The sequence below is a fragment of the Mixophyes fleayi genome, chromosome 2 (genome assembly GCF_038048845.1).
Source record: "Mixophyes fleayi isolate aMixFle1 chromosome 2, aMixFle1.hap1, whole genome shotgun sequence".
Classification (NCBI taxonomy): Eukaryota; Metazoa; Chordata; class Amphibia; order Anura; family Limnodynastidae; genus Mixophyes; species Mixophyes fleayi.
The window spans coordinates 155,567,379-155,580,323 of NC_134403.1; the positions used below are offsets into that span (position 1 = coordinate 155,567,379).

At 36.7% G+C, this 12,945-nt stretch overlaps 1 protein-coding gene across 8 annotated transcripts in view; it reads right to left on the reverse strand.

The window, feature by feature from the left end:
• DMD (dystrophin) overlaps positions 1–12,945 on the reverse strand; it is a 1,967,742-nt gene that overhangs the window by 1,227,632 nt on the left and 727,165 nt on the right. For all 8 annotated transcript variants that reach the window (XM_075200299.1, XM_075200300.1, XM_075200296.1 and 5 more), the window contains 3 exons: positions 11,791–11,892; positions 10,547–10,654; positions 7,061–7,240 (listed from right to left, as the gene is read on the reverse strand). In XM_075200299.1, coding sequence (XP_075056400.1) covers positions 7,061–7,240; positions 10,547–10,654; positions 11,791–11,892 — 390 coding nt within the window. The remainder of the gene's footprint in view (positions 1–7,060; positions 7,241–10,546; positions 10,655–11,790; positions 11,893–12,945) is intronic.

A 12,945-nucleotide genomic window follows, 5' to 3' on the forward strand; every position in this document is an offset into this window, starting at 1 on the left:
TTATGCAGTTCTTTATAGAGGATGTTTAATCATTCACATCAATCCCTGCCCAGAGGAGCTTATAGTTTATATTTACAACCACATAGATACATATGCACACTAGTTTTTATTTTGCCAGATACCAATTAACCTACCAGTAAGTTTTTGGAATGCGGGAGCAAACCAGATCACCCTCAAAACAAATTTAAAAACAAACTAACCACTGTGCCAACATGCTGCACAATGTAATAGAAAGCTTCATTGGCACAAATATGACACATGTAATAAAAAAACATCACAATGTCCTCTCACTCTCATACTTAGAGATATCATTAGATAAACTATGTTAGAGAGTGTATCTCACCAATGACGAGAGATAGACAGGCACTTTTATTGACAAAATTGATCCTTATGAGTCCATTAAGTCTTATTTGGGGAAAACAACTGCAAATAGGTGGATATTTCTTTAAAGCTACTGCAGGGTTCTTTTATTATTAAAATGTATTTACAGTGCAACCGTACTCCACAGAGCTTTTAAATTCTAGTTATTTGTCACTGAAATGTGGGAAGTTCAGTCATAGGGATCAGCAACAAACATGACATCCTTCTCGTACTATAATATTTATGGATTTCTGAGCATGACTATGTCACGAGCCGCGGCTCCACTGCTGCCCCCCACGTCTCGCTTCTGTCTGCTTTGGGTGTCCCGGCCATCTCCATGATGACCAGGATGTTACTTACGCCTTCTTCGTCCCGGTTGCCTGGGCAACAACCAGGAAGCTTGGTTCTCCCTGCCACAGGTCTGTATGAGTTCAGCCTCCTATGGCTGATTGGGGGAGATTGAAATTAGCCACTTGGGCTGAGTATTGCATCTGGGCACCCTGCATTTTCAGTCGGCCACATCACTGTTTTAAGCAAAGAGGGCTTAGCCTCACTGCCGGTTATAGCTTTCAGTCTCTGGTTGCTGACCTGCTCCTTTCCTCTGCTACTGTGCTATTTTGGATTGATTCTTTGTGTATGACCCCTGGCTTGCTTACTGTACTTTGTTGGATTGCCTGTGACCCTGACATCTGCCTGTTCTCCGAATACGTTGCTTTCTGCCGGCCCTGACCCTTGCCTGGATTTCACTCTGCTGGCTGCTGTTGCCCCTCTGACCTCGGTCCATTTCTGGACTCCGCTACCTTCTACCATCAGGCCCTCGTCTGCGCTGCAGTAACAGACTATCCCTACATGATACTCCCTACAATGATACTCTTTGGATGAACACAGGGGAAATCAGGCCTATTGGGCTAAAGCGGTGGTAATAGTAAAAACGGTTACCACATCCCTGACAACAACGATACCTACAATGAAACACCGATTTTAAAAAAAACTACATCAATATAAACAGATTTGCCTACAAAGCGATGCTGCAGATTTCCTATGGGTGGACGATGCTGACCGCAACTAATTCCGACGACAGACCTCCTCGGCACATGACTTCCGAGTCACTCAACGGTGCGACCTAGGTAACTGTTCATTTAAAGCAGCAATGTCGGGAATCCGCAGGTTAAGTGTTAAGTGCAACACTTGTATATGAGTAACTATGGGCTCAGCAAGGTTTTCCACTGCATATAACTACTCCTACACTTTTAAGCATGAGATAACACTGCACAAAAACTACTGATGCCTAAAGAGCAGTAAACTAAACGTATTGTGAGGTGTAATTAACTAAGAGTGACAGTGGTATAAGTAACAGATCAGTGAATGGAAAACAAATGTTTTGTCAGAACTTAGCTGTTTTTTGTGCCAGATAGCACGAATCTCCAGAAATAATTGCACTTGCATTGCTCCAAATGGGAAACAAACACTGCTGACAGGAGCTATTATTATGGAAGACTCTGAAACATGATCCTCTGATTTACTTTCCTCTCTTTGAAATATATATCTGGATATATGCAATATCTGGGTAAAATAACAATGTAGCACTATTAATGGCAATGTTCCGATAAACGATTAAACTATTTTACCCACTTTGTTTGATTATATAAAAGAGTGAATTCTGACTAGCCTTGCTTTGACATAAATCAATACACATATCTCAAACTGTTGCTTTTAACTTTTCTGCAGCTTATGTTAGAAAAATAAGCATATTTCAGTAGCTTGCAGCCTATTTAATTGTGACCTAGATATTTCAGTGGACGTGTAGCAAATGAGTTTGAAAATACTAGGGCGTATTCAATTGTTAGCGTTAACGCTAAAAAACGAGCGCTCAAAAAATATTACCGTTTATACGGTAATATTGCGCGTGAAAAGCGTTAATACGGTAGTTTACTCGCGAAATTTCAGCTCGCCGCTCAGGGGGCCAGAACACAATGTTTGCAAACCTCGTGAAACTGCTCCTATAGCCGTTACATCTTTGCCTCTCCCATTACTTGGCAAGTAATAATAAAACATTGCTATGAAACAGAGTTTTATCTAATAATCTTTCTAGTGTCTAGCCTCTCATATACCTCCACCTTACATGCTGTTTGCTTGGGGTGATAACCACAAATTTAACACAGATGAGTCAGAACTCTGTGTAGCAGTAAAGCTGAAAATAGTAGTATTTATTCATGCTCTGATAACACCTTTCAGAAGAACTTTCTTAGATAATGTTTATTTAAATATGTCTGCATGAAACTACACACAGTGAGAGCTTTTGTGAATGTTTATTATTCATTCTTTTAACAACAGGAAAATAGGAATTAAATGTGTTTTTCTTAGCTGAGATCAGGTTAAGAGAACATTTAAAGAAACATTTATTTTTCGCTTTTATTATTGTCAATAATGTAATATTGTCAAGGTCAGGTATCTGCAGGCTTCAATAAGAGGACAATGCTGCAGTAAAAGCTCTTTGCGCTACTGAAATGACTGGTCACCCTTTCTATTGGGGAGAGCTGCTTTATAGTTAAGAAGTCTATAGTATTCACAGAGTTACAGAAACAGCAGACCCTGAAGATTTCACATTCTGATGGAATGCTACTAAAATGCAGATCAGATCAGGAAGGAAAATATCAGAAAAACATAAACTGAATTTTCCCTTTTAAAGAAAATATGTGCTGTATGTAACTCAAGTGGCTTCAGCGACTTCAGACTACACATAGACTTCGATGTCAGCCATGGCACACAACAACAACGCAAAATCTTGAAAAACTTTCCCGCAAAGCAGAACGTCACTGGCGTAAATCTCACACCACTAATGACTTCTTCACATATACTTCTATCTACCGCTCCTATTGAAATGCTCTCAACACTGCAAAACAAACATACTTCCAATCTCTTATCTATGCTCAGGCTTCTAACCCCAAACGCCTTTTTAACACATTTAAATCTCTTCTTAATCCTCCCACCCCGAACCCTCCATCTACTATCAGTGCCTAGGATCTTGCTTCCTACTTCAAGGACAAGATTGATAAGATCAGACTAGAAATGGTATTCTCTTCCTGGACAAGCAATCAGCTCAATTCCTTTCCACCACTCTCTGACACCTTCTCTTCATTTGACCCCAGAAATGAAGAGAAAATTTCTACTCTCCTCTTATCTTCCTACTCTACCTCCTGTCCTCTTGATCCTATTCCCTCGCAAATTAGTAGAGCCCTGTCTCCTGTGCTCATTTCACCTCTAACTAAAATCTGTAATCTCTCGCTCTCTACTGGCATCTTTCCATCACTATTCAAGCACGCAGTGATTACTCCTATTCTGAAAAAACAAGATTCTGACCCAAACTCTCTCTCAAATTACTGTCCCATTTCTCAGCTGCCGTGCCCCTCCAAGCTTCTAGAGAGACTTGCCTACACTCGACGCACACGCTTCCTTTCTGCAAACAACCTGTTGGATCCTCTTCAGTCTGGCTTTCATTCTCAACACTCCACAGAGACTGCATTGACCAAGGTTGTCAATGATCTGATCACTGCTAAAACTAAACGCCATTACTCTCTCCTAATTCTCCTGGATCTCTTGGCTGCATTTGACACCATTGACAACTCTCTCCTCATACAAACGATGCCTGGGTCTTCAAGACAATGTTCTATCCTGGTTCTCATCCTACCTTTCTAATTGCTCTTTCACTGTTAATTTCTCTGGGTCCACCTCTTCTCCGCTTCCTTTATCAGTTGGAGTACCGCAAGGCTCAGTGCTAGGTCCTCTGCTGTTCTCTATCTATACCGCTTCTCTTTGGAAATCTAATAAGTTCCTTTGGATTTCATTATCATCTCTATGCGGATGATACCCAAATTTATCTATCCTCTCCTGATCTCTCGACATCTGTGTTGTCCTGTGTAACTGACTGTCTTTCTGCCATTTCATCTTGGATGTCCTCTCACCTACTCAAACTTAATCGTTCAAAAACAGAGTTAATAATATTCCCACCCACCAAAAAGAGCATACCTGACATCTCTATCTCTGTTGATAACATGATCATAAATCTCACCCCAAAAGCTTGCCTAGGTGTAATCCTTGACTCACACCTATCCCTTGTTCCCCACATTGACTCTATATTTAAATCATGTTAAATACATCTAAAAAAAATTGCAGAATTTGTACATATCTCGCACAAGACATTGCAAAAATCTTAATTCATGCACTTATCATCTCCCGCATTTACTATTGCAATTCTCTCCTTACTGGTCTTCCCCAAAACGGACTCAAACCCCTACAATCTATTTTGCACGCAGCGGCAAGATTGATTTTCCTTGCAAATCGTTATTACTCTGCTGAATCACTCTGTATGTCTCTACACTGGTTGCCAGTTTTCTACTGAATCCAATATAAAATTACTTTTACTAACCTACAAGGCCATCAACAAAGCTGCACCAACATACATCTCCTCTCTTGTCTCAAAATATCTCCCAACTTGGCAACTCCGCTCTGCACAAGATCTGCGTCTCTCATCCACCCTCATTACATCCTCCTATTCCCGGTTACAGGACTTTTTTCAGGCTGTATTCACTCTATGGAATTCTCTCCCTCGCATCAATAAGACTCTCCTCTGGTCTACAAAGTGTTCTCTGAAAACCCACCTCTTCAGACAAGCTTATAATATTCCTCTACCACCCTCTTAACCTCACTACATTACCCTATTACCACCCGTTACACAATTTCACACAAGGGAACTACCCCCTGACCAACATTGTTGTGTGACAGGATCATTTAGCTTATGAGTCACTTTTACCTTTGCAGTCTGCCTGGACCGAAGTGCAAAATGTAGACTTAACCTCATGTATCAAACTCCCATTGTCCTAGAGATTGTAAGCTTGCGATCAGGGCCTTCTCACCTCTGTCTGTTTTACCCAGTTTGTTTATTAGTTGTTTTGTTATTATCATTATTATTATTTGTTTATTACAGATTTATTTATATTACTATTACCACTGTACCCAAAAACTAAGGTAGCTGGGAAGTGTCCCAGTGCTAATCAGCATGAAGAAGATGATCTCTAGAAAGGGCGGCACTGGGGATGGTTAAAGATTTTAGGAGGGCACGTACTTTTTTTTATACAGTTACTCTTTCTTTCTTTTATTCATACGGCAGACAAGTCATTATCAACACAAAAAGTTGCTTATGGACTTAAAAAAGTTAGATATCCAATATCTCCTCCTCTTCATCCTTCCCACTTCTCCTTTATGTCTAACACTGATTTTATATGGTGTCATGTCAGTAGTATATGGAAGGCGCTATTCTTCTCGTGCTCCAGCTGAGGCTGTTCAGGAGCTTAGAGTATCAGGCCCATATGAAATTGCGCTAATGTGACTTCTGATACTTAACTTATCCCAGGATGTATATTTACTGCTGTGGTTGCAGCAGGGGAGAAGAGACCATGCATTAATTTAGACTTGGGCCAATAAAATGTGCCTTTACAAACCAAGATTTTGATGGCCACTTGGGCTGCCTAAGATTGCAGTGTATATGGCCCAAATAAAACTGCTGATCCCAATGAACATCTGAATGATGTTAGTCGAGTATGTAAGTGCATATTCTCTTAAAGACCAGAGTTGAATAAAAGAGAATGCACTCCATCTTATTTTACAACTTTAAAACCACTTTTATTGGTTACATGTTAAAAACATATTCACACTTCCTGATTCAACAGGTCCATTAAGGCAAAATAATAAAATAAAGATTACAAAAGTGAAAAGAGAAAGAAATTAAGTGCTCTGTTAAAATTCTTAAAACCCTTTAGTGGGACCGGACTCTGACGTCTTGTCAGTTGGAGTTCATATAGGTTCAATTATATTTGAATGATATGTGTAATATTATGTGTATTGATCCTAAGAAACTTGTCAATTTGTGTGTTGTCAAATCTGACAGTGGTTCTGAATGAAGTGTGTGTGGGTACCTTATGTGTAGGCCTGTTGATTGTATAATCACCATATTCTGACATCAGAACATGCTGATTGTGATGCTATTAACCATATGTCAATGGACAATGCTCACAGATATCATATTTATTAGAAATAATTAACTGTTAGATATATCTGACTTTGGCTACTAAAGGGATACATAATACTAATGTATCATTCAAATACCGTAAGCAGTGGGAAAGACCTGTTACAATCAAGACAAATTCAATCTAGATCATCAAGAATCAGATAATAACTATTTTAACTATGTGAGCAAATGAATTGCTTAATATACTGAATGAGATATTCACTCCTTCTTTGCTAATAAGATTACATTCAAATATTTTTCCGCCCTCTTACGTTTGAACACTTATCAACATTAAGTTATCAGGTTCTCTTCAGAGGGCTGCAGCATTGTTGCAACAAAGTAAAAGAACTAATAGTAAATTATAATGAATAGCAGAGGAAGATGATGTAAGAGCTCAAGCCTCTATATTGTCAAACATATTTTGTACATCAGCTAAAATCTCCAGCTCACAAGTAGTTAGGTTTGAAACAACATTTATTTATCCAAATGTAGTATCCCAACAAAATAGCTGAGGAATGATTTTGATAATGACTTACAAATAATTCTCTTATCATTTGTAGTTATGAATGCCAATTGTGTGAGCATTTTACTTAGATAATCTGATAATATGACATAGGTATCGCCATACAAACCTACCTTCATGGTACAACTCTCCAGCCTCTGCACAAGATTATCCCACCTCTGAGCAAAGTTCTCGAGCCTTGCATCATTTTTTTGAGATACTGCCTTATTTTTCAATGAAGAAACGAGATCCTGACTTAGTGAGTACAGCGTATCCATTGTCTTCTTTTTCATTTCTAGTTCTCCTTTCAAAATCTGTTAAAAGACATTATGACATGTTACAAAAAAAATTGGAAAATACACATTTGCTCAAATTTTCAGGAGAAAGTAAGCCATAAAATAAATATCCCTCCAGGTACTTGGCTAAAGTGTCCGCCTTAAATGTGTGCTCCTCACTTTCTTAACATTGTCTTTATTATACATAATAGTCCCCATTTTCCTGATACGGTAGGCAAATCACCTAATGTAGACTGATATTGGCTGAAGTGCATAATTTGTATAATTTTTGATGATATTTATTTAGTCTACTATTTGTGGAAGTTAAGGTTCATTACTATTTTGTAGAAAGACGCATTATTAAGGAGGATTAAATAAAAACAAATTGTGAACACACACAAATGCTTTCACACTGGAGCTTCAACACCCATAAAGCAAATTATTCATATGGTCATCTGAACTCTAACTTCATTTCAGTCCCTACTCCTGACTGCACCTAGATTTCTTGATGGGATTTACCAGCATCCCCTCTGTTTCACTCCCACAGGAGTTATCATCACACCCTTCTTTCCAGTTATCTTTCTCTGACCAGGTTACTTAGCGCACAGGACTAAGGTTCTATTAACAGTCAACCAGCCAAAACAACAGGATGGAATTTCTAGACTAACCTATAGAATTGGGAAATCTGCAAATCCAACAATAAAAAACTCTTACAGCAAAACTTCTATTTGAATCATACTGCAGCTGCCACAAAGTACTCATTATCATCATCATCATCTATTTATTCATATAGCGCCACTAATTCTGCAGAATTAGTCGCTTCTTAAGGTACCTCTATTTTGAAGGCATCTGGCTATCCATTATTTTCATTTTGACTCGCTCTTTTCTTCCTGAGCTCTCTTACTTTCTTACATGAGCACCTAAGCTCAGCAATGAGAAGCCCAAAGGCTCTCACTCTCATAATACTGGACCATGGCCTTGCAGAACTATACCACCTTCCTATACTTTCATTGGCTCTTCAGTTCTAGCTTTAAATCAGAAACAGTTTATAAATCTAACTGTAAGATTATCCAGTTTAAAAAGACACCTTGTAACATTGGAAGAAAACTAATATGTAAAACTGTCCATATGAAATATGTAAAAGTATCCATATTATAGCAGAAGTAATAAGAAAAGTATTAAGGAAAGTAAGTGAGATATTGTAACTCAAGACCAAGATATTTTGAGATAGACACTGCAGCATACGGTGCAAGGAAGCTGTAGTAAGTGTTATATGAAACCATCATATCCCAGAAATGTATCACAGAGCTGTAAAACAACAGCCGTTATGCAATCAACATCTGTCTGACATTAAATGCCTTCTGGCTGGAGGACTCTTAGCTTAATTTTTATTTTTTATCATTCATTATAAGCCAATACAATGTAGTTAAAAAATATTTTTTGAGCACAAAAACAAACATTATTATGCTAGTTGTTTGTATATAATCTTGCTATGTTGCCTAGTACAAGCAACTGCTCTGTTATCTGCCATACAAGTCTATAGAGAAAACAATGCTTATTTCATGGGTGTCCACATGAGACTGCTTGTACTCTGGTTGGAGGTGAGCACATATCTGTGTGATCATGGCAGCCATATCATACGCTCTTGCTCAATTATTTTATCCATTACAATCATCTCTGCAAAGCCGCTGTTGGAGTCCTATTAATTCACTGCATATCCCCTTTCATCTGGTTAAAGGACATCATTTCATTATTTTCTTTATTTTGGTCATTGCCATACCTCTCCAATGATGACATAACCATGTTCATCATATCATCAGTATATTATCATATTGTATTGAATTAAAGCTTATATACAGCTTATTGTTATTAGTCAACAATGCATCAGGTCTCTTGAAAGTGTATTTTATAACTCACTGCTCTGTACGTTCATCATCTTGTACTAATTGCAGTATGTACTTGAAGAGTGCAGATAAAAGCAAGGACTATTGGATTCATCTTGAAAACTAATTTTACTAATTAAAAAACTATGTTTAAACACTTTTAAATGTAAGAAGAACAAATTGGTGCTAAAATAAGTCAAGCATCAATATCGGTAAAACAATAGATCAAGGTTATCATTAAGTGAAATGTATAAAAAAGTAGTTCAGCACTCACAGGAAATCTCCATCCACAGTAGGGTAGCAACCTGATCTGAGTCAGGGTCTTAACAGGGTGTAATAGCAAAATATAGATGTACCCATTAGGTGAGGTGTATATTGACAAATATTTTCATTGTTTTCTTTAAATGCAAAAACATACCAAAAATAATGTAGGAATTGCTTTATAGTGATTGTAACATCATCAATTCTATAATGAAAACAAATTCAATATCCTCTATAGCAAACCAAACATATTAGTGGAGAGAAAAATCAGAATATCAATAGTGAATACAATTTGAAACATCTTTATTTGCACATAAAAACATGTACATTAGGATGTGCTACTCATAGCATTATATCTGTCAATGAAGGTATGTGGTGATTGTAGTCCCCCTCCTCACTTCCATGTTAATTGATTGATATGTTCATATATAAAAGGAGAAAGAAGTAAAGAAAGGACAGGGGGACATTGAATCCTGATGTTTCAGTTCTAAACACAGAACCTTTGATTTTGACATTGTGAGATTCTGTTTTTGGGATTTACTCCCACCCTTCAATCTTTCCTAGTTTTTCCTTATATATGAAGAAATCAATCAATAAATGTGGCAGCAGAAAACCTTGATTTAAATGGTATTACACTATTGGTTCCAATTTTCCTTTTCCTAACCCAGTTGGTGTGTTGAAGCAGAGCCTATACTTATGACATTCCAATCACAGATAAGCAATCTTACTTTTTATTTTGGTGCTTATAATTAATAGAAGACAGTGAGAATGTTGCTCATATATACCTCACCATATACTATTTTGGTTTAATGCGAGTGACTGTTTGCACAAAAGGAGCAATTCCTAGATTTTCTTTAATAGAAATGGCTACAATTTCAGTATTATTATTATTCATCATTATTCGATTTCCTAGTATTATTTACCAGCACAAATGCAAAGAAGGACATACTTTAACACAGAGTGATTTTTATTGAAATGTGTTTCGTGGAAGCAACAGTTTTTATCTTGTATTTTCCACTTCCTGAGGATTGACAATGGGAATAGAAAAAAGGAAACAATGAAATAAACAGTTATAGCAATATTATCAGCATGAATTGTAAAGAAAATAATTTTATAACAAAATAACAAATAAATGCACAAAATGGAAACATTTCAACCAATAGAATATATTGGAGGAAAATGGTTAAATGGTCAAACATACCGCTAATTTCCTTAAGTTAGAAATCATTTCATTCTGATCCTTAAAATCTGTGTTATGAATAATATTCACCGTCTCTTCTTTTTCTGTGAGCCAGGCATCAAATAGGCACTAAAATACAATTAAAGGTTGCATTAAGTAGTTGGATAAAATAATGTCTGAATGTAAATTTGAATAAATAACTTTTCCAGAACATTTAAAAGTTCCTTTAAGTATTAGAATATGAGATAAAAGTTAAAATGTTCAGGGAATGATTCCCTAACAATTTAGATTAGTCCATGGTGGGCTTTCCTGAAAAATCAAGGGTCTAGTTAAGCCTATATCTTTAGAGCTACAGTAGTTGAAACAGAGTTATAGAGACCCAAAGAGATTAGCAAACTGGTAGTCTGCATTAATAAATATATGTAAAAAAATTGGGCTAAACTCCTCAATCTAGGTGACCCCATCCAATACAGAGACCCCACTTAATACGTAAATAGTAGGAGCAATGACTTGTAATAACTGGCAGCAATACATGACTTTGAGGTGTACCTTGTTCTGAATTAGATGTTCTATAAAATTCTGTAGAACTATAATGCTTAAATTTCCATCATTTTAGTATTGGTAGGTCTATACAAGAAATTAAAATCTATTTGTATAATTGTTTATTTTATGACTTTTCATTTCATTTCAAAACCAGCTATATTTGTAAACTACATTGGGACAATTGTGCCCATGGAGCAAATACTTAGTCAAAGCTTTAATTTGAAAGCTGTCCATCATAAGTTGTATAACACAAGATATGCTTACTAGGATTTACAGCTATCTCTAAAGCTCATGATTACTTAAACCAGGCAAGTAATAGGGCAGTTCACATTCAAATTGAGTAAATATAAACAGACATAGGTGTTTAGCTTTCTGTACATAATGCATTATGCTCATTGATTTAACTAAACGTGTATTGGAAAAATTAGGTAAAACTATATATAACCCACTCAGACCACATGGGCTCGGTGATCCACATCTGCTATGATGAAAAAAAGAGAAACAAACTTTTGACGTTCAATTAAAAATAGTAATAAAAGATATATATATAAAAAATATAAAAACAAATTATTATTATTATTATTATTATTATTATTATTATTAATAATAATCATAGAAATAATAATAATAATAAATCCCATAGAAATAGAATATGCTATGTTGAGCCAAAAAGTGATGAATCATAAAATGGATTGTTACATGTTATGCTTAGAAAACCTAACCTGTTCTTCAGCAAATTGTTGCCATTTCAGAAGAATTTCCTGTAAAAGAATCCATCTGTCCTCTGTCCACCTGCATATGGCAGCCCAGCGGTCTCCCAGATGCTGAAAATGAAAAATGCATTATTAAATGTATGATTACATATATTCCAAATAAGTGGACATTTTCTGCTTACTATGGTAAAATCATATTAGAAATCCCAAATCCATCAAAATGTGGTTTGTGGAAATATTTCAATCTACTTAGCTCATTTCTTCGTCTAATACATCTAATATCCTTTTCCATGCGATAGAATTCCTAAGCATTCAGTAGGTACTCTCCATCTAAAACTTCTACCAAATTACATTCCGCTCAACAAATTAGTTTAGGCCTTGTGAACCGTATGAAGTAAGAAACACTCTGCACAAGTTATCTCATCTTAAGCGCTCATATTCAAGGCAATATTTAAGTAAATTAAGGTTGATTTCCACTGGAGTCATGCATGGCGAGAAACTGGCACCACTTTACAAAAGTTCACTGAAATGTAGCTTTTGAAGCCAATTATTCATAGAGCAAACTGGCTACATTTCATATCAGAAATAAACCACTGGAGTTATAATACTCCAAATATGTGCTTATGCTTTACCACCCAACATAATCTAATTAATAATTATAATTAAATAAATAGGTTGCAGCTACAAACCAACTAACAAAGATATAGAAATTTATTTTGAATGCATTAGAAACTTATTTCTCGTTCTACTTGATGGCCCATTTACACACTGAAACATGATCTTTCATAAAAATGCAGCTATCTGAGGGATCTCCGACCCCTATGACAACCACTAATGCCTATTAATTTTCATCAAGTCTAATGCTTACATGAGAGAACAGGTAGGAGTGCATGTGATAGGAAGCTGAGGAACATGGCATTGCCAGGCTGGGCTTCACTACGCATGTGCTGGTACCGAACTTTGTTCTTCTGGGACCAACACACATGCTTAGAGTAGCAGAGTGGACTTCAGGGGAAGAGGATTGGTCCCGCATTGGTGGGGTCATCTCACCTTTGGGTCCAATAGCAGCAGCACCCCCTGCAGTGGCAGTAATTCCTCCCTTGGCTGCCTGTAGTGAATGTTCTGCAGATAAACTTGCCAGTATGAATGGTCTATACGCTAAAT